General features: G+C 40.4%; 1 protein-coding gene across 1 annotated transcript in view; it reads right to left on the bottom strand.

The window, feature by feature from the left end:
- The window catches only part of myom3 (myomesin 3), a 41,291-nt gene that overhangs the window by 17,378 nt on the left and 943 nt on the right, over positions 1 to 22,970 (bottom strand). Inside the window, exons 2-21 of the mRNA XM_062962452.1 lie at positions 20,510 to 20,644; positions 20,091 to 20,165; positions 18,285 to 18,444; positions 16,810 to 16,967; positions 14,583 to 14,678; positions 13,425 to 13,513; positions 13,143 to 13,187; positions 11,953 to 12,093; positions 11,067 to 11,228; positions 9,500 to 9,641; positions 9,108 to 9,307; positions 7,392 to 7,448; positions 6,151 to 6,278; positions 5,339 to 5,522; positions 4,553 to 4,730; positions 3,180 to 3,301; positions 2,776 to 2,963; positions 2,389 to 2,515; positions 1,552 to 1,730; positions 40 to 154 (exon numbers count right to left, since the gene is read on the bottom strand). Coding sequence (XP_062818522.1) covers positions 40 to 154; positions 1,552 to 1,730; positions 2,389 to 2,515; positions 2,776 to 2,963; positions 3,180 to 3,301; positions 4,553 to 4,730; positions 5,339 to 5,522; positions 6,151 to 6,278; positions 7,392 to 7,448; positions 9,108 to 9,307; positions 9,500 to 9,641; positions 11,067 to 11,228; positions 11,953 to 12,093; positions 13,143 to 13,187; positions 13,425 to 13,513; positions 14,583 to 14,678; positions 16,810 to 16,967; positions 18,285 to 18,444; positions 20,091 to 20,165; positions 20,510 to 20,616 — 2,653 coding nt within the window. The 5' untranslated portion in view covers positions 20,617 to 20,644. The remainder of the gene's footprint in view (positions 1 to 39; positions 155 to 1,551; positions 1,731 to 2,388; positions 2,516 to 2,775; positions 2,964 to 3,179; positions 3,302 to 4,552; positions 4,731 to 5,338; positions 5,523 to 6,150; positions 6,279 to 7,391; positions 7,449 to 9,107; positions 9,308 to 9,499; positions 9,642 to 11,066; positions 11,229 to 11,952; positions 12,094 to 13,142; positions 13,188 to 13,424; positions 13,514 to 14,582; positions 14,679 to 16,809; positions 16,968 to 18,284; positions 18,445 to 20,090; positions 20,166 to 20,509; positions 20,645 to 22,970) is intronic.

The raw sequence follows: 22,970 nt of genomic DNA, 5'->3' as shown, positions 1-22,970 counted from the left end.
CGTACATTCATCTTGATTTAACATTGTGTTGTTTTATACCTGGTTTGGTTTTTACTGTGACGGGATCTGACGGCAAAGACGGTGGGCCGATCCCTGCTTTGTTCATGGCCCGCACTCGGAAAATGTAGCACTTTCCTGTCTCCAGATCAGAAAGCTGCAAAGGGATAATATTACAAGAAGGAGTAGGTCACAAACAGCAGCTGATAGAGATCACAGATAAAGCTGACGGGTGGAAAGTGTGACCCTGGAAGTTATGTCAGTAAATGGACTGGAAATAAGCTCCTCCTAAAAAAGAGATTTCTAAAATATATCTAGACTTTCCACGGCAACATTTGGTTGACTTCTGTTGGAAACAGGGTCCTGGATTGTATGGTGCCAGTTAAGTTCTAGACTTATTTGGACTCAAGCTAATTTTATGAGTTACTTCTGAATCACAAGGCAGTGATGAGAGTAGTTTTGAAATGCTGCTGTGGAATCATGTTTTGAGATCATTCTGGGTCTTTTATCTGCAGTCACTCATCTCCTATCTAATCTGAAGGCCTTTGAAGGCCATATGGGGATCCCCAGGGGACTGTATCAGTCTGTAGAACTGATGTTCCCGACTGTAAAGGATTAATAACAACTAAAGCTCTTTCAGACAGGGGGAATCTTTTTATCCCACCGCTGCCACCAATTTGCGAAGATGCAACCACCAAAGACTCAGAGAGGAGACCTTTTTTAAAAAAAATTCTTTCTTCTTATTATTCACTTTAGATGGTAATGCAACTTGGTTTATAATATATGCGACAGAGGCTTAGATGTTGGAGGAGCAATGACAAGTTTATTCAGGCACAGAGCTTAGTGGTTACAATGTTGTTTCTCACTTAGAGGCACTTTTATTAACAGTTACTAGAATGAGGTAAGACAAACTCCCTAAAGTGTCATTTCTTTTACTTAAAGTAGTTAGAACTGCTTCCCCTGCTACTTTTAAACCGCAGTCACCCTGTGATATACGATCACAGATTCTCTGTTCCTTACCAGGACACAGACTACATTAAATAAGTCACCAAACTTATTTTAAACTGACTCAAAAATGAACAATTGAGTCTCCTTGATCCCCTCAACCTAGGATCAATCTTCCCTGTGCCTCATCAGAGCACAGACTGAATCCCTTTTTTAAACTCTGCACTTTTTCATCAAAATGGCAGTTGGCTCCGCCTACTTCTCCATGGCAACCAGCCTCTGAGTGCTGAGAGGCAATAACTGTCATACTTACCCTTTTAAAACACAAACACACAAATAACATAACATCTGTAAACCAAAAATTCATACTTCATTACACCGACCTTATCCTTGCTGTAAGGAGAACTATATACCCATTGAGAGGAACTATGGCAACTAAAAATTCAGTTGCCCATACAGTTTTATGACCCGCCAAGCCAAGACAACCCACCCGAAAGTCTTGCAACCTGCCAGAAATTTGACTGTCTCTACTCTCAATCTCAATGGTTCTTGCCAAGAGAGAAATATAATGTAAATAAATGCCAAGGTACAGAGAACAACGCAACAGACCTTCATGTGGGTGCTGTTTACTGGCTCCTTGTTGAGTTGTTCCCAGGTGTCCGATCCCTCCTCGCAGGCCTCCACGAAATATCCAATGACGGGGCCTGCTCCGGTGTACAAAGGTGGCTCCCAATGGACCATGAGAGACGTGTCGCGCACTTCGGAACACCGTACATCATAGGGAGGACCTGTTTGTATGGAAGGATAAGATTTCAATGCACATAGTGCGCTTCTACACTCTAGAATGAATGCAGTTTGACACCACTTTAATTGCGATGGCTCAATGATGTGGAATCATGGGAGTTGTAGTTTGATGAGGTACCAGCATCCATTACAAGTTGACCATAAAGTTGCACTAGGGGACTAGAAGCGTTCATGGAAAGGTGTTGTCATGATCTCCAATCTTTGACATCTCCGGTCGGCTGACAAAGAACAGATGCCAGCCATAAAATAGGCCAGCCATAAAACCTCAGTTACCCTCTGATATGTGAGAGCCCCTATATAAATGGGCCAAAGAGAAGGTTCTGGTATTCTGTACAATAAAACCTGTTGGAATCTACCAGCGTGTGTCTTGGTGCTTTTTCTGGTGGAAGACGGACCCACAGCACAACTGGGAGAAGAGAACCCGACAGGTGTTCTCTTTTAGAGAACATCTTTCCATGAATGCTTCTAGTCCCCTAGTGCAACTTTATGGTCAACTTGTAATGGATGCTGGTACCTCATCAAACTACAACTCCCATAGTTTTTAAAGTCCCAGCTTCCCACTTTCGCAGCCCCTTCCCAAACCCTAAAGGATGTGGAGGGTTGACCATATGTGTAACCCTTAGCCTGCCTTTTGGGCTTTACCTGGCTCTGGCATTGTCCATTCTTCACACTTAAAAACATCACTTGGTTCAGATACGTTTCCAACCCCAACCACGTTCATGGCGTAACCACGGAACTCGTAGAAGCGCCCGTCGGTCAGGTTGTCAACCTGAAGAATTGCAAGATGCTTAGAACATTTCCCAAAACTTCATCTAAAATTATTGTATCCCCCTTCCTACTCCCAAAACTTAACCAAATGCAAATGCAAAATAAAATAAAACTAAACAATTGCAAAACTACAACCCGGGTTGCTGGCCCTGCAATGAATCTGCCCACATTTGATACAGCTATTACAAACAACCAAGACAGAGAAACGGCTAGTTTTCCTCTCTAGATTCTTCCTTGGAAACAAAATGCAAGTGTCCATACCGTGTAAACACGTTGCGGGATTGGCTTCACGTTGACCTCGTGCCAGTCGATCTCGGCCACATCGTGCTGATCCAGGAAATAGCCCAGAATAGTTGTGCCTCCTTTGCGTTTGGGAGGTTTCCAGCCAATGGTCATGCTGTTCTTCCCGCAGTTCAGCAAAGCAAAGTCCCGAGGAGGAGATGGACAAGCTGAGCGGGAAAGAAAGAAAACCCTAATCCAAGTCTGAGATCCAGCCTTGACATGCATCATGTGGTTGGGTCTTTATTTGCAAGTTGCGGGAGTTTGAAAACAAGAAAAGTTACAGCTAGTATTTCTCAACTAGCATGGCTCACAGTTGCAGTCTCCCAAAAAGGAGTGTTTCTGTTTTCTGGGATGGAACCCGTCCTTTAATAAAATATACTTACAGATGGCCTGTCTGACAAGGATGGGGTCTGACTCGGGGGAGCTGTCGCCGACTCCTGCTTCATTGACACATTTCACGCAGAAGACGTACTCTTTGCCGGTTTTGAGCCCCGGAACAACAAACCTAACCATCAAATGAAAATCCAAAATAGTAAACATAAATCCCTTCCTCTGATTGTGCCCCCCAGTCATAGATATTTATGAGGTCCAAATTATCAACTCAGGAAACTCAGAGTAGCATTTGTGCCTAATACAATGTTTTAGCTGATTATGTGTTGTGTGCAGATGTATTTATATGAGTTTTATATTTTGTATGCTGCTCTGAGTCCCACCCATGGGAGAAAACAAACAAACAAACAAACAATAATGATTGATTGAAGTCAAAAATCAGAAACTCCTCAAAGCACAGCAGACAAAAACCACTACAAGAAAACCGCACTACAAACTAGAGCTGACAGCTGGCACAACAAAACATTGCATGGAAAGTTCCTTGACAAAATTGAAGGAAAAGTTCACAAGGAGAAGATCTGGTTGTGGCTCATGAATGGGACACTGGAGAAGGAGACAGAAGGCCTGATCCTTGCAGCCCAGGAGCAAGCCATCAGGACAAATGCAATTAAGGCCAAGATCGAAAAATCAGCTGATGACCCAAAATGCAGACTGTGCAAGGAAGCTGACGAAACCATTGATCATATCAGCTGCTGTAAGAAAATCGCACAGACAGACTACAAACAGAGGCACAACTATGTGACTCAAATGATTCATTGGAATTTATGCCTCAAGTACCACCTCCCAGCAGTAAAGAACTGGTGGGATCACAAACCTGCAAAAGTATTGGAAAATGAGCACGCAAAGATACTGTGGGACTTCCGAATCCAGACTGACAAAGTTCTGGAACACAACACACCAGACATCACAGTTGTGGGAAAAAAAAAGGTTTGGATCATTGATGTCGCCATCCCAGGTGACAATCACATTGACGAAAAACAACAGGAAAAACTCAGCCGCTATCAGGACCTCAAGATTGAACTGCAAAGACTCTGGCAGAAACCAGCACAGGGGGTCCCATTGGGTGCCGTGCCAAAAGATCTCAACTGGCATTTGGAAATAATAGACATTAACAAAATTACGATCTACCAACTGCATAAGGCCACCCTACTGGGATCTGCGCACATCATCTGAAAATACATCACACAGTCCTAGACACTTGGGAAGTGTTTGACTTGTGATTTTGTGACATAAAATCCAGCATATCTATCTTGTTTGCTGTGTCAGACTATGTTGTGTCAATAATAATGATAAAAGGAGATAAAAACAAGATGGTATCCCCATTGGATTCCAGTACTGGAAGGTGAGGATTGCTTTGTGGACTCACTCATGACACTTAAGGGGCTTGTTGTTGACCGTCTGCCATTCGTCCGTCCCAACCTCCTGGCTGTATACGTAGTAGCCAAGGGGCTCTTCCTCACCCTCCTTGGGCTTGCTCCACTGGACAAGAACAGACGTGTTGGTGTCTCTGAAGGCCAGGACTTGAGATGGTGGAGGCAGGGGAGCTGAAGGGGAAGGAAAAGGATGGGAGAGAAATGGGACTCAGCTACGAAGACTAGCAGGTTTTGGAGCCTGTGCTAACTCATCTCAGGTTCTGGTAAAGGATAATGACAAACTTTTATTTAACTATATGACAACAGCCGTGAGGATCATCTATGCAAGAAACTGGAGCCAAGAAGAAATACCGGATGTAGCATTTAATGGCCCCGCAGATTCAAAGCCTGGCTGCTTCCTCCCTGGAGTCATCCTTAGTTGGGAGGTGTTAGCTGGCCCTGATTGTTTCCTGTCTGGATTTCCCCTGTTTTCAGAGTGTTGTTCTTTATTTAGGCTTTTCCTTAATCGCTCCTTATTATCCAACATTTTCACTTATCCAACGCTTTTATTTTTCTGTGATTGGTTTTGGGGGGGGGGGGGGGCAACATTCTGTTCGCTTACACTTGAAAATTACCTTGGGCCGGTCCTGCATGGAGTGAGCAAATGATATCACTTATGGACCGCCCAAAAGAACTCAGAGCAAATGACCAGACCCTGCTCACAAACCCATGCATCTGCTCACAAACCCATGTTATACAATCCAAAATAAACACATTACTTAAAATGAAAGAAAAACTACCTATTTTTTCTCCGGATGAGATGGGTTCACTGGGCAACGAAGGCTCGCTGACTCCATACTTGTTCACCGATCTCACGCGGAAACGGTAGGACTTCCCTTTGGCCAGGTCAAAGAGAGCCAAGGTTGTGGAATTGACCGGAGTGTCAAGATTGACCCTCTGCCAACTGTCGCTGCCCTCGATGGACTGAGGAAGGAAAAAAAGGGTTATGCAGTTGACGCTCTACATTTGCAGGGCTACATTTGCAGGGCAACATGCTATGCTAATTTTTATATATATTACCTTTTATATATATAATTTATAATAATTTATAAATATATAATATATTGTATATACATATAATGTTGATAACAATATTATAATGGAATACAATATTATACTACTAATAATATGATATAATAATATTAATTATATATTATATAGTAAATGTAATAATATTACCATATAATATAGTACAATATAGTAATTTTATGCTTATATTGTGCTATGCTAATAATATATTGTATGTTCATTTGATTTGTAAGCCACTCTGAGTCCCCTTCGGGGTGAGAAGAGTGGGATATAAATGTAGTAAATAAATAAATAAATAAATAAATAAATAATAAGGTTGCATGTAGGGTTGCATCAGAAGATGAACAAATACAGGAATCCATGCATAATTAGATCCACAAATGCTGAATCTGTAAATGACTAAGGGTGGCTAGATAACCATTCTGTTTTCCTTTCTGTCTGGGATCACAAATGTTTCTGAAAGAGGGAGATATATGTGGAAATAATACCCCGGAGGAGAGAATGACCTCTGTCATTGGCTTACCTTCTCTACAAAATAGCTCAGCGGCTCTTGGCCCCGGGGGTCCGGCTCGTCCCAAGATAGGATCACATAATCTTCCCGGACTTCGCTGGCATGGACGTTGGTGGGTGGCAGAGGGATCTTAATCTTTGCTGTAGGAGGAAGGAAAAAGTGATGCCGTTAGACAACACGTTCAAACCCCAAGATGAAGTTTCTCATACCAAGAGACAGAGGGAGCAAGGAATCTCATGGCAACTTGTCCAACAGGACACTTGTCAATCAATGATTCAAGGACCAAGTGACAGCCATCACAGCCCAAATGATTCATTGGAACGTATGCCTCAAGGACCACCTCCCAGCAGTAAAGAACTGGTGGGATCACAAACCTGCAAAAGTATTGGAAAATGAGCATGCAAAGATACTGTGGGACTTCCGAATCCAGACTGACAAAGTTCTGGAACACAACACACCAGACATCACAGTTGTGGAAAAGAAAAAGGTTTGGATCATTGATGTCGCCATCCCAGGTGACAGTCGCATTGACGAAAAACAACATCAGGACCTCAAGATTGAACTTCAAAGACTCTGGCAGAAACCAGTATAGGTGGTCCCGGTGGTGATGGGCACATTGGGTGCCGTGCCAAAAGATCTCAGCCGGCATTTGGAAACAATAGACATTGACAAAATCACGATCTGCCAACTGCAAAAGGCCACCCTACTGGGATCTGCGCACATCATCCAAAAATACATCACACAGTCCTAGACACTTGGGAAGTGTTTGACTTGTGATTTTGTGATACGAAATCCAGCATATCTATCTTGTTTGCTGTGTCAATAATAATAATAATAATTATTATTATTATTATTATTATTATTATTATTATTATTATTATTATTTTGCCAACTGCAAAAGGCCACCCTACTGGGATCTGCACACATCATCCGAAAATACATCACACAGTCCTAGACACTTGGGAAGTGTTCGACTTGTGATTTTGTGAAACGAAACCCAACATATCTATCTTGTTTGCTGTGTCATACAACGTCGTTGTGTCAATAATAATAATAATAATGACTTTATTTTTATATCCCACTTCCATCTCCCCAAAGGGACTCAGGGCTGCTTACATGAAGACAAGCTCGATCCAACACAAACCAAACATAGATTAAAACATATATCAATAAAATCAACAACATTATAACAAGACAATAACATAATACAGCATCATCATTTGATATCAAGATAAAGCTGCCTTTGAACTTACGCTCTAGTTCATCTTTGGAAACGGTGATGGTCCGCATCCCATCGTCATAAGGGATGTCTAAAGAGATGGAAGAAAAAGGCAGAGAGGTTAACAACGGAGACACATGAAAACAAAAACAGAACCCCAGGATTTCCAAGCAGTATGTCATTATTTGGTTAACAGAGAAATATAGAAGAATAATATAATGTGCATTTATGATAAGTCTATATTTCATTAAGGCTAAGGAAATCCTGACTATTAGTTTTACTATTATTATTATTATTATTATTATTATTATTATTATTATTTTATTTTCCAACTGTCGTACTGGAACAACAATGATTGTTTAGTTTAACTTTAACAGTTTTTGGCAGTTCTTTGTTAGAACATTACCAATGTCAGTTGCCTCTAACCTAGTGATTTTATTTGAAGTGTTTAATGCCAGTCTTAATGCTTTTTGCTTTTGCTTTTTGGTGTGTTTCTTTGCCAAGCACTTTTGCATTTTTATATCGCCATTTGTTCAGATTTTTTTCTGTTTTATATAAATATGGACATTTTGGCTTTGTTTCTGGTTTTTGAGTTTTTCTCTCTCTCTCTTCCTTTTTGATCCTTTTTAAATCTCAGTTTTCCTACTTTCTATACAATCAAATGTTCTCACTCTTTCGATGTTAATTTACTCTATCTTATAAGGTAAAACAGGGGTCCCCAAACTAAGGCCCGGGGGCCGGATGCGGCCCTCCGAGGTCATTTACCTGGCCCCCGTCCTCAGTTTTATAATATAATAAATTGTATATACATATAATATTGATAATAATATTATAATGTAATACAATATAACACTAATAATAATACCATATAATAATATTAATTATATATTCTATATTACATATAATATTACTAATAATATTACAGTATAGTGGTATAGTTAAATATAGTAATTATATAATCCTAATATTGTGCTATGCTAATAATATAATATATTGTATGTACATATAATTTGTAAGCCACTCTGAGTCCCCTTTGGGATGAGAAGGGTGTGATACAAATGTAGTAAAAAATGCAGTAGATAAATAAATAATAAATAAATACATTTTAGACTTAGGCTCGCCCAAAGTCTGAAATGACTTGAAGGCACACAACAACAACAACAACAACAACAACAACAACAACCCTAATTAACTTGACTATCTCATTGGCCAGAAGCAGGACCACACTTCCCATTGAAATCCTGATAAATGTATGTTGGTTAAAATGGTTTTTATTTTTAAATATTGTATTGTTCTTTCATTGTTCTTGTTGTTGTTGTTGTTGTTGCACTGCAAATAAGACATGTGCAGTGTGCATCAGAATTTGTTTGTATTTTTTTTTCCAAATAATAATCCGGCCCCTCAATAGTCTGAAGGATTGTGGACCGGCCCTCGGCTTAAAAAGTTTGAGGACCCCTGAGGTAAAACTTCAATAAAAATATATTTTTAAAAAACACAGAACCCCAGGAAATAAGGGAATTTCCTCCATATTTAAGAGGATTGTAGCACCCACTCTCCATGAATCTGAAATGGTTTGAACCCTGTAGTCCAGGCTCAAACCACAGTAGCATGCTAACTCTATTACTGATATACAAGAGAGTTAAAGACAAGGAGTAACTCTCCCTGATACTGGATGTCTTCTTTCACTGGTGGGTTTCATTGACTCTAAGACTGGTTTTAAGATCTAGAAAATCTTATGGAAAGGCTGTACTCATCAATCTTTTGGCCTCGTTGGGGTCGGTCATTGTCACTGGGTCGCTGGACTTGGACGGGTGTCCGATCCCCGTGCGGTTGACCGCCTTCACTCGGAATTGGTACGTCTTTCCTTCGGTGAGTCCCATAATGGGAGACCGGCAGGTTTTCACGAGCGCCTCATTGCACGGCACCCACTCGCCTGTGCCCAGCTCGCACCTGAAGCAAAGAAACACCATCATTGTTTTGATGGAGAGGAAAACTCTGGTCCAAGCATTCCTTATGAAAGGATGGATGACTCCACGGCTATTTTCAAACAAGCAGAGCTCCATTATCATAAGAGATATCATAGGGAGGGATGTCATAGGGATAATCTGAGGGAAATAAAATCAAATGCTTGGGTGCTTTTACCTTTCGATAAAATAGCCAAGGACAGGGCTTCCTCCGTTATCGCTGGGTGGGATCCAGGACAGCACAAGGCTGTTTTTATTCACATTGAGGCATTTCACACAAAGAGGTGACCCAGGAGCTCCAACAATTTCAGCCTCAGCATCTAGAAACAACAATTGAGATTATCTTGTCTCAGGCCAGGGAAAGACACCACTTGGATTGGTTCCTATCCTTGTTTGAGAGAAAGGGATGGAAACGGGTTTACGCAGACCCTTAGAAATCAATGGGACTTAAGCTAGTTGTGATGACAAGCCCCACTGGTTGCTATTCATCTTCCCTGAGTGTTTCTGAGGCTGAATTAACACTGCAGCAAGAATGCAGTTTGACACCACTTGAACTGCCATGGCTTTTTAAAAATCATGTCAGAGGCGAATTGAGGCAAGTCGCTTCTGGTGTGAGAGAATCAGCCATCTTCAAATGCCCAGATGTGTTCCCATCCTTCAGGGGGCTTCTCTCATGCCCTGCATGGGAAGCTAAGGCTGACAGACAGGAGCTCACCCCGTCTCATGGATTCGAACCTCCAACCTTCAAGTCAGCAATTCAGCTGGTACAATGGTTTAACCCATTGTGCCACAGTGGCTCCTGCACTGCCATGGCTCAATGCTATGGAATCCTGGGATTCGTCTTTTGACAACTTCTTTAGCCTTCTTTGCCAAAGAAGGCTTGGGACTCACCAAACTACAAATCCTAGGATTCAATCGCAAGGAGCCATGGTAGGGCCGGGCTGTGGCGCAGCTGGCTAGTAACCAGCAGCAATAAATCACTACTGACCGAGAGGTCATGAGTTCGAAGCCCGGGTCGGGTTAAGCCCCCGACCATTAAATAGCCCGGCTTGCTGTTGACCTATGCAGCCCTGAAAGACAGTTGCATCTGTCAAGTAGGGAAATTTAGGTACGCTTTATGCGGGAGACTAATTTAACTAATTTACAACACGCTAAAAAACTGCCAGCAAAACACGAGGAAAGGAATGAGAAAGTACAGCTACTAGTGGACGGTGAAGCAACAGCTCCCTCTGTGGCCAGAACTGTGAAGCTGGAAAAATGTTAAATGCCTCTGTGTCTGTCTATACTGAAGGTTGTTTGTCTGTTGGCATTGAATGTTTGCCATATATGTGTTCATTGTAATCCGCCCCGAGTCCCCTTCAGGGTGAGAAGGGCGGAATATAAATACTGTAAATAAATAAATAGTTAAAGTGGTGTTAAACTGCATTAATTCCACAGTGCAGAAGCATCCAAAGTCTGGGTCCATCTAAGAAATGAGAAAAGAATTCCATACAATGGCTTTTACTCAATGTGGGATCTGGGGATGTACAGACAGTCCTAAAGTTATGAAAAGATTGGTTCTGTAGGTTAGTTCTTAAGTTGAATTTGTATGTTAACTAGAACAGGTACATGTTTAAGTATAACTCCAGCCATATAGGTGTGTATGTTTTGGATAGTACAACAAACTTTTGTGGTGTTTGTTTTGCTGTCTGTGTCTCTGTTCAGAAGATTTCCCTTCACTTTCTGTAAATACCCCCCATACTCACCCCTAACGAAGACGTAAGCTCTTTGCTCGTTGTATCCTTCTTGCGTCGGGATCCGGATGCTGTAAAACCCTTCGTCCTCTTTGTAAGCACAAGGTACAGCCAGGGAAGCCTCGCGGTCTTCGCACCGGATTTTCCGCCGGTCCGAATCTTTCAGCAACTCCCCTGGATCCCAAACAGAGATGCATTTTATACACAAATTAAAACTTCAAAAATTATGTGGGAAAGGTTAGAAGAAAACCCCACATTTCTATTCGTCAGCACTGGGGATGCTTTTGAGGATGCTGGAGAGATAGAAACAGTCAGCAAGAAAGGAGAGCTAAACATCCCTTGCACAGACCAACATCGAAAATAAGGAAATATGTGTGTTGCATATCTGAAATAGCAAAGGAGTGGCAGATTATTTCCTCCAGTTTGGGGAGGAAAGTATGTTGACAATAATTTGAGTTCAAAGTCCGAAATACAGACCATATGGTTGTTTCTTAAATGGTAATAGACCTGATATTTTTCGGGTTCCCATGTCACCAGAGCAGTGGATTCAAATGATAACCCAGAGTTGAAGGAGCTCTCCAAGGTGCTGAATCTCGGCCTCAAAATAGGTTCAGCACTTTGGAGAGGTCCTCAAACATTATCCAATGCCTGGAATGGATTCATCATTGTGCTTACATAGGGTGCATCTACGCTGCGGAATTAATGCAGTTTGATACCTCTTTAACTGTCATAGCTCAATGCTGTAAGAGTTTTAATATGCCGAGACACTCTTGGGCAGAAACGCTAAAGATTTTGTAAACCTACAAACCTCATGATATGATAACATTGATGCATGGCGATGTCAAACTGCAATAATTCTGCTGTGTAGATGCATTGCTAATTAACCAGAAATACAAACCGTCTCTGAACCAGCAGACATCCTGTTGGTGCTCCAGCAAATCCATTGTAAAAGAACAGAAAAGTCTGAATGGCTCCTTCTCGCGGGAAAAGACGTGTTTCAAAGTGGTGGCAAAGTCTGCCTCTAGGCCTCTGAGTGATGCTGGAAAGGAAGATAACACCAGGTTATCTGGGGAGAGAGGGTGGTCTAGAAATAAAGATGATGATGATGATGATGATGATTATTATTATTTTATTGTATGACACAGCAAACAAGATAGATATGCTGGATTTCGCATCACAAAATCACAAGTCGAACACTTCCCAAGTGTCTAGGACAGTGTGATGTATTTTTGGATGATGTGCGCAGATCCCAGTAGGGTGGCCTTTTGCAGTTGGCGGATTGTAATTTTGTCAATGTCTATTGTTTCCAAATGCCGGCTGAGATCTTTTGGCACTGCACCCAATGCACCGATCACCACCGGGACCACCTGCACTGGTTTCTGCCAGAGTCTTTGAAGTTCAATCTTGAGGTCCTGATAGCGGCTGAGTTTTTTCTGTTGTTTTTCGTCAATGCGACTGTCACCTGGGATGGCAACATCAATGATCCAAACCTTTTTCTTTTCCACAACTGTGATGTCTGGTGTGTTGTGTTCCAGAACTTTGTCAGTCTGGATTCAGAAGTCCCACAGTATCTTTGCGTGCTCATTTTCCATTACTTTTGCTGGTTTGTGATCCCACCAGTTCTTTGCTGCTGGGAGGTGGTACTTGAGGCATAAGTTCCAATGAATCATTTGGGCCACATAGTTGTGCCTCTGTTTGTAGTCTGTGTGATTTTCTTACAGCAGCTGAGGATGTGATCAATGGTTTCGTCGGTTTCCTTGCACAGTCTGCATTTTGGGTCATCAGCTGATTTTTCGATCTTGGCCTGAATTGCCTTTGTCCTGATGTCTTGCTCCTGGGCTGCAAGGATCAGGCCTTCTGTCTCCTTCTTCAGGGTCCCATTCGTGAGCCAGAGCCAGGTCTTCTCCTTATCAGCTTTTCCTTCAATTTTGTCAAGGAACTTTCCATGCAATGTTTTGTTGTGCCAAGTGTCAGCTCTAGTTTGTAGTGTGGTTTTCTTGTACTGGTTTTTTGTCTGCTGTGCTTTGAGGAGTTTTTGATTTTATTATTATTATTATTATTAGCAATGACCTCACGCCATATACTTACTTTTGTATATCTCGGAGTCAAACCCAGACTTCTTCCCGTAATATTCTGCAAAACAGCCGAGGAGAGTTGATCAGGAAGAGAAAGACATGGGGAAAAATAGGAAAAGAAGAGAGAAACAGGAACATTTTAAGAGCCGATTTACACTCCGTACCGTCTTATAGGGACATCCCTTTCCTTCATGAACATTTTCAAGTGAGGAAGCTATAACGAAAACACAGCCAGAGCCAGAGATGTGGTTATTATGGGTCTAAGAAGAAGAGGAAAACATATCCCCAGACTTACTTCGGACAAGGACCGTAGCAAAGGAGTAAGCCTCGCCATATGGGTTTTTCACCTCAACGCTGTATTCTGCAGAATCGTCCAAGGAACACCTGAAAAATAATATATTTTTAATATATTGTTTATATATTAGTTTATATTATTTACAAAATGATACAGCCTTGAGAAAAACAAAGCAAAGCAAAGGCGGGGAAACTTTGTCCTTCCAATTTCAGACTAAGCAGTGCCTATTTACCTACTCACATTTTGCTTTTGAACCGCTAGGTAGGCAGAAGCTGATCTAAAGGCCAGGAGCTCACCCTGACCCCGACTTCGAACTGTCTATCTTTTGATTGACAAGATCAAGCTAGTAGTTTAACCTGCTGTGCTAAAGCCTGGCTCACTTCCCTTCAGCATTGGAGGTCTTTGCTAGACAATTCTAAGTACCATGAAACTGCAAATCCCAGAATTCAATAGAGTGGAAATTAACATGTTTTGCCATGTGAATATATCCAGTGTCCCAGTGCTGGCACTGAACATTTACTGGTCAAGGTTTTTTCTGGAATAAGCTTTTCAATACCTGTGAAGTCTTAAAAGATATATTAACCAATATTATTTTGCAAAGGCTGAATGTGTTTATATTATTTTGGTTGCCAAATCCAATTGATGTTTAAATAGTGGAGACTACTTGATATGTTTTGACTTTAGTTCACATTTAAGCCTTGATAATTACAGTTTCCTTTAAACATTACAGTCTGGAAGATACTACTGTGGATTATAACAGTCGACTGTACTTATTATTTCCATTATTGTTGTTAACTCTCAGGTAATATTGTATGTATATGGTGCTCTAAATTACATAGTGCAACTTATGTTTTGAAACTTTATAGTATTCGCTTATCTTTTTGACATAGAAGGAAGATAGCTCTATACTCAGAGAGGCCTGACTATTTCTGTGGCCTTTGCAAGATGCTCTAATATACACATCTCTTTTTATGTTTTGAACCTTCATAGTGTTTGCTTATCTCTTCGACATTGTCTATGTCAGAGCGCAGTGCTGCGCAGAGGAAGCGTGCTGGGCCCATAACCACTGTCAGAGCACGCACTCTGACAGTCTAGTATAGACATTTGTGTGTATTTATCATAAAAAAATAACCAGACATTTAATTTCAGTTATGTTACCTGCTAATGTCCAAGGTCAGCATCCCAAACTCATTTTTCATCTTGTATTTCCCGGCTGGACTGAAACGGGGGTCAATCCGAACTCCATTTTTATACCTTATCGGGTGCAAATAAATAGGCAGGACAGGAGTTTATTGAGGCTTGAATAAACAAGTCATGTTCCTATAAAGGCTACATACCATCTATCATCATATGGTGCCAATGATATTTTAGGGAATATTGTTCAACTGATTTCAAGTTCGGACTAGAACCCAGAGCGGATTCCCTCATTTGCTGCTGCAGACTCATAAACTGGAATCCAATGCTATGGAATTTTGGGATTCCCAATATGGGGAGGCCTTGTAAAACTATTACTTCCAGGATTCCATAGTATTGAGCCATGGTGCCTGAAGTGTTAAACTGCATCAGTTCTACAGGGCAGAGGCACCCATTGTGTTATGTAACAACATTTCAAAAAATTCTGTTCCTAGTTTGAAAGTGTTATTCCCTGTTTAATTATACAATATTTACTTTGAAAGTTTTTGTTATATTCCAGAAACTATGTTTTTATGGCTGCCACAAACTACTGTATATACTCGAGTATAAGCCTAGTTTTTCAGTCCTTTTTTTAAGACTGAAAAAGCCCCCCTCGGCTTATACTCGGGTGAGGGTCCTGGTTGGCCTATATTTGGGTCAGCTTATACTCGAGAATATAATAATAATAATAATAATAATAATAATAATAATAATAATAATAATAATAATTTTATTTTTGTACCCTGCCCCATCGAAGGGACTCGGGGCGGCTTACATGGGGCCAAGCCGAGTCAAAAACAATGAAATAACACCATAAAACAGATTAAAAACAATAAAAAACAAGTCATAAAAAAATCACACATCAGAACAAAAGATAAAATCTTAGATAAAATCAGGAGAAACCTGGGCCAAAGTGCTAGTTAGGGTATTTACTTGAAAATAAGTCTGGGTCTTACTGTATATACTCGAATATAAGCCTAGTTTTTCAGCCCTTTTTTTAAGACTGAAAAAGCCCCCCTCGGCTTATACTCGGGTGAGGGTCCTGGTTGGCTTATATTTGGGTCAGCTTATACTCGAGAATATATGGTACATTTATTATTTTTCTCTATTATTATTGGTATTATTATATTTATTATTTTTCTCTATTATTGTTGCTACTATGTATTACATTTATTTTACTCTATTTTTTATTATTAATACATTTATTATTTCACTCTGATCTTATTATTATTATATTTATTATTTTACTCTATTTATTACTACATGTATTATTTTCCTGTATTGATTATTATTATTATTATTATTATTATTATTACATGTATTATTTTACTCTATTATTATTAAAAGTATACATAAGCACATTTACATTGAAGAAGATGAGAATAATGATTTAATCAGAGTTGGACAATCTTATCTTAAATTAGAACTTCATGTAAATACTAGCTGTGCCCGGCCATGCATTGCTGTGGTGAAGTATGGTGGTATGGGAAATAAAGTATTGAGGAATTGGTGGTAGTTAAGGTAAAGGGTCCCCTGGGCTGAGTGGGTTGCTAGGAGACCAAGTGAGCGGAGCTTAGCCTTCTAACTGGCAGCAATTGGATAAAAAAAATTATTCCTCTCCCTCTAATTAGGACTTTATTTTTCTTTTCTTTTTGTTGTATCAACCTAGAGGCATCAATGAGGGGTTGTGCTGTCAATTTTTGAGGTTGTGGGGTGTTTACTTTTGTTGTTTTGTCCGCTGCCATGATACCATCACTCTTTTATATATATAGATTCAAAAATACTTAACCTACTGATGCCTTAATTATTGTAATTTTATTGGTATCTGTTTTTATTTCTGAAATCTACCACCCTCGGCTTATACTGGAGTCAATGTTTTCCCAGTTGTTTTTGTGGTAAAATTAGGTGCCTTGGCTTATATTCGGGTCGGCTTATACTCGAGTATATATGGTATGTTGAATCGGTTGAGACTCGGTGAGAGATTCATTGAAAATCGATAGCAAAATGTGCTGCGGGATGTCATGCAGAAAACAAAGTTTTTGCAGTTTAATCAACTTTTCCCATAATTTTGTGATAGAACCAATTAGGAAATGACATTCATAACCCAGGAACAAAAGTCGTGGTGCATAGTGTTGTCCTTGCTGATGTCCCATTGCTAGAAGGTCAGTTTCCAAAGGGATGCCGGAGAGGACGAGCCTGGCGGCCAACTTACCAAGTCACGGTGGGCAAAGGGGAGGCCAATACGGTACATTCCAGTTTCACGCTCATTCTTTCCCAAACGGCGTGAGCCCGGAGCGGGATCCAAAACATCGGCGCCCGGCAGGACAGCAGCTCCATGACCTCCTTTTCCAGCCGGGCCTTGGCTTCCGCCTGCGAGAAGGACAGATTTCAAGCCTTTTATCTCCATTCTATAAATACATCTGGAGGAATGGTGCCGACAACGCTTCCCCGTCTTCTGTTTTCGGAGCTTAATCAACAAACCCAACATCTCGGACATTCAGTGGCCTCACAGAGTCCTTCCCAAATACAATAGAGTCTCACTTATCCAACATTCGCTTATCCAACGTTCTGGATTATCCAACGCATTTTTGTAGTCAATGTTTTCAATATATCGTGATATTTTGGTGCTAAATTCGTAAATACAGTAATTACTACGTAGCATTACTGCGTATTGAACTACTTTTTCTATCTAATTTGTTGTTAAACATGATGTTTTGGTGCTTAATTTGTAAAATCACAACCTAATTTGATGTTTAATAGGCTTTTCCTTAATCTCTCCTTATTATCCAACATATTTGCTTATCCAACGTACTGCCGGCCCGTTTACGTTGGATACTGTATATCTTGTTTGCTGTGTCATATTGTGTCTTTGTGTAAATAACAACAACAACAACAACAACAATAATAATAATATGAAATCCAGCATTTGCATCTCGTTTGCTGTGCCTCCAGTGGTGCAGTGTGTTAAAGCGCCGAACTGCTGAACTTGCAGACTAAAAGGTCGCAGGTTCAAATCCGGGGAGCGGAATGATCGCCTGCTGTTAACCCCAGCTTCTGCCAACCTAGCAGTTCGAAAACATGCAAATGTGAGTAGATCAATAGGTACCGCTCCGGCGGGAAGTTAACGCCGCTCCATGCAGTCATGCCAACCACGTGACCTTGGAGGTGTCTACGGACAACGCCGGCTCTTTGGCTTAAAATGGAGATGAGCACCAACCCCCAGAGTCGGGCACGACTGGACTTAACATCAGGGGAAACTTTTACCTTGACTTTACCTTGCTGTGTCATACTATGTCTTTGTTTCAATAATAATAATAATAATAAACTTTATTTCTAGACCTCCGTCTCTCCCAGTAGGGACTCAGTAGGAACATGTAAGAAAGGCCTTATGTTGCATGTGTCAGAGCTGTATATAGAACGTTGTTCCTTTGGGAAAGTGTGGATATGTGACCATGCTCCAGATGGAGCTCTTTGCAGGTTTCTGAATCAGCCTCAGGCTCAGAAGTGGATCTGGGTTGAAGGTTATGGTGATGTTTGGCTGGAACGCCCTATCTGCGTGGAGCGACCTTTCGGCTGCACTTTACCCAGCTTTCCTTGCTAAGCTCATCATGTGAACCCAAAGCAAACATGTCCACAGGTCCAGTCTGCCTTTCCAAGGATCACCAAGACACACACTCGTCCGCTCACCTTTCTCCGCAAGGCTTTTCGGTCTGCCTTCACACGCAAGAACCGGCAATTGCGAATGACCTCTTTCTCCAACTTTTCCATGTCGTTCCCAAACCGGACCTGCTTGTGTCCCCTCTCGTCCAGCTTCAGGATGGCAGCTTCCCGTCTCATCCGGGTTTCCCTGTGAATGAAGTGCATCAGTATCAGTCATACAGTACAGGCCGTCCCCAAGTTACAGACATCTGACTTACAAATGAACCAATCTTGTTCGAAATTTGGGGACTATCTGACTCTAAGGTCCCATCTAAATCACCCTATATAATGCCATTTCATAGTGCAAATTAACTGCATTGAATTTTTATTTACAGCATTTATATTCCGCCCTTCTTTCTCACCCCGAAGGGGACTCACATTACACATATAGGCAAACATTCAATGCCTTTTAACATAGAACAAAGACAAAGAAACATAGACTCCGAGCTGGGCCTCGAACTCATGACCTCCTGGTCAGAGTGATTCATTGCAGTGATTCATTGCAGCTGCTCTCCAGCCTGCGCCACAGCCCGAGCCCGAATTGGATGCTATATTAGTGTAGGCAGGCACATATAATCTAGTTCAATATAGTTCAGTCTGTATTATATGACACTGGATCTACACTGTCATACAATCCAGTTTCTGAATCCAAATGATGCGCTTTGAATTGGATATCATGAGTCTAGTTCAGAGCAGGTAATCGTCAATCACATTTTATTGATTAGCCCATCGGCCGTATCAAAACATTTAGCACAGAGACATACATACAACATACAACCCGCGGTACAAAAGAAGTTAAAATAAACAAGCTGTTAACAAGATCCCGTTCAGGATTCTGGCCGGCCTTTTTTTTTTTTGGCAAAAAGATATAATGAAGTTTATTTGCCAAAAAAAGAAAAAAAAGAAACCCAGAATTAAAGTAAAATACATGATTGATGAAAGAAAGAGGGGAGGTCTAGCTACACCTGATTTAAAACTATACTATGAGGCAGCAGCACTATTGTGCGCCAAAGATTGGGCAAAACTTGAAAATAGCAAAATTTTGAATCTGAAGGGAATAGACCTGAGATTAACAGAGCAGGTAATCTGGATTCGGAAACTTGAGATACAATCTGCACTGCCCTATGATGCAGTTTGAACTGGATTAGATGGTCAATGTAGACTTGTAAAATGCAAACTGAACTGCACTGGATTGGATCATATGTGTTTACACTGCCAGTTCAAGCTGCAATATAATGGTAGTGCAGACGGGGCCTTAATCTGACCATATAATCCAGTTCAAGATGCATTTAGGATCGACTTGAGAAACTGCAATTTTATTGGTATCTATTTTTATTTCTGAAATTTACCACTCTCGGCTTATACTGGAGTCAATGTTTTCCCCGGTTTTTTTGTGGTAAAATTAGGTGCCTTGGCTTATACTCGAGTATATACAGTAATTTCTTCTTCTTCTTCTTCTTCTTCTTCTTCTTCTTCTTCTTATTATTATTATTATTATTGTTGTTGTTGACACAAATACATAGTATGACAGCAAACGAGATATATATGCTGGATTATTATTATTAGTAGTAGTAACACAAAGACATAGCATGACAGCAAACGAGATATATATGCTGGATTATTATTATTTTATTATGACACAGCAAACAAGATAGATATGCTGGATTTCGTATCACAAAATCACAAGTCGAACACTTATTATTATTATTATTATTATTATTATTGAGATTTTGTACATATTTATATGAAACTCTCTGTTCTTTAGGAAAATAGGAAGTGTTTATTTGGACATACCATGATACTTCAGACGTCAATGCAAGGGCGGATGCGATGGATAACTCTGAAGCTGTGAAGCCTTCCTCTTCCTCGCTGTTGAGAAATCAAAAAGGAGAGAATGGAAAATATCAGCAATTTTACCGATTTCAGAATTTTTCCCTTTGCTGCTACTGCCTCTGAATTGTCCGTAAGTGCATCTACACAGTGGAGTTAATGCAGTTTGGTGCCATGTTGCCTGCCATGGCTCAATGCTATGGAATCCTAATAGTTGTAGTTTTACAAGAGCTTTGGCCTTCTCTGCCTGTGAGTGCCCAAACTACAAATTGCAGGATTTAATAGCATTGAGTACTTGAGGCGCCATGGCAGTTAAAGTGGTATCGAACTGCTTTCTTTAACTTGTCAGCAACACAGAAGGAATATCTAGGTCTTGAACTCACCTTGTCTTGAATTTGGTTTTTCTTGTTCTGGAGGTCATTTGCAGATCTCGGTGCCGCTCTTCCTTTTGCTCCTCTTCCCTTCGTTGGAAAACGGTTCGGGTTTCCATGCTGGCGGGTGTTTTGGAATAATTTTCCCTGCCGGAATGACAACATCAAGATAATAAACAAATACAGCCTTTAAAAAAGTAGGGAAACAGAAGAAGAAGAAAGGGCAGGCAGTATGAGATCCTTAAGATAGTTTGGACTACAACTCCCATGTAACCCAAAACAGTAGCCCAGAATGATGGGATTTGCCATCTGATCTGGATGACACTAAAATAATAATAATAATAATACTAATAATAATAATAATAATAAATCCAGCATTTATTATTATTTATTATTATAATATTATAATATTATAATAATTTATTATTATATTATTATAATATGATGTATTTATTATTATTATATTGTATGACACAGCAAACAAGATAGATATGCTAGATTTATTATTATTATTTTTATTATGAAATCCAGCATATCTACAGTAGAGTCTCACTTATCCAACATAAACGGGCCGGTAGAATGTTGGATAAGCAAATATGTTGAATAATAAGGAGGGATGAAGGAAAAGCCTATTAAACATCAAATTAGGTTATGATTTTACAAATTAAGCACCCAAACATCATGTTATAAAACAAATTTGACAGAAAAAAGTAGTTCAATATGCAGTAATGCTATGTAGTAATTACGTATTTACAAATTTGGCACCAAAATATCACGATGTATTGAAAACATTGACTACAAAAATGCGTTGGATAATCCAGAACGTTGGATAAGCGAATGTTGGCTAAGCGAGACTCTACTGTATCTTGTTTGCTGTGTCATAATAAAATAATAATAATAAATCCAACATATCTATCTTGTTTGCTGTGTCATACAATATAATAATAACAAATACATCACACAGTCCTAGACACTTGGGAAGTGTTCGACTTGTGATTTTGTGATACAAAATCCAGCATATCTATCTTGTTTGGTGTGTCATAATAAAATAATAATAATAATAATAATAATAATAATAATAATAATAACCTATGCCTCAAGTATCACCTCCCTGCAGTTAAGAACTGGTGGGATCACAAACCTGCAAAGGTTGTGGAAAATGAATACTGTGGGACTTCCGAATCCAGACTGACAAAGTTCTGGAACACAACACACCAGACATCACAGTTGTGGAAAAGAACAAGGTTTGGATCATTGATGTTGCCATCCCAGGTGACAGTCGCATTGAAGAAAAACAACAGGAAAAACTCAGCCGCTATCAGGACCTCAAGATTGAACTTCAAAGACTCTGGCAGAAACCAGTGCAGGTGGTCCCAGTGGTGATGGGCACACTGGGTGCCGTGCCAAAAGATCTCAGCCGGCATTTGGAGACAATAGACATTGACAAAATTACGATCTGCCAACTGCAAAAGGCCACCTTACTGGGATCTGCACGCATCATCCGAAAATACATCACACAGTCCTAGACACTTGGGAAGTGTTCGACTTGTGATTTTGTGATATGAAATCCAGCATATCTATCTTGTTTGCTGTGTCATACAATGTCGTTGTGTCAATAATAATAATAATAATTTTATTTTTATATCCCGCTGTTGGGAATGGTGGGAGTTGAAGTCAAACAGACTTTACAACCTCTGAGGATGCCTGCCATAGATGTGGGTGAAACATCAGGAGAAAATGCTTCTGGAACATGGCCAGACAGCCCGGAAAACTCACAGCAACCGAGTCATTTTGGCCACGAAAGCCTTCAATAACACAATGCGCTTTCTATTTTAACTAGAGCCTATTATTTTGATGCTCGAAAGCAAGCAAGGGGTTTTAAAATAGCCCAAGGGTAGTAAGAGCATGAACACAATGCGCACAGGCTTAACAACACATGTGTTCCTATCACTCTTGAACTAGGAAAGGCTCAGATAGTTAGTTCTAAAAGCAAGGGAAGACAAACAAAGAAAACAATTATTTTCCTGGGTTGCTGTGTAGTTAGCACTCCTTGGCAGGGAAGACGAAAGACCGTGTCAAACTACAACTCCCAATATTCTATAGCAATGAGCCGTTGGAGCTAAAAGGGTGCCAAACTGCACTCATTCTACAGTGCAGATGCACATTAATGGAATCCTAGGAGTTGGTGAGGATCTTGTACAGACTTTATAAAACTACAACTCCCAATATTCCATAGCAATGAGCTGTAGAAGCTAAAAGGGTGCCAAACTTCGCCCATTCTACAGTGCGGATGCACATTCATGGAATCCTAGGAGTTGGTGAGGCCCTTGTACAGACTTTATAAAACTACAACTCCTAATATTCCATAGCAATGAACCATAGGAGCTAAAAGGGTGCCAAACTTCACCCATTCTACAGTGCAGATGCACATTAATGGAATCCTAGGAGTTGGTGAGGCCCTTGTACAGACCTT

The sequence above is a fragment of the Anolis carolinensis genome, unplaced genomic scaffold (assembly GCF_035594765.1).
Source record: "Anolis carolinensis isolate JA03-04 unplaced genomic scaffold, rAnoCar3.1.pri scaffold_10, whole genome shotgun sequence".
NCBI classification, from domain to species: domain Eukaryota; kingdom Metazoa; phylum Chordata; class Lepidosauria; order Squamata; family Dactyloidae; genus Anolis; species Anolis carolinensis.
The sequence above is the reverse complement of the archived record's forward strand: the minus strand, read 5'-3'. Positions and strand labels throughout refer to the sequence as shown.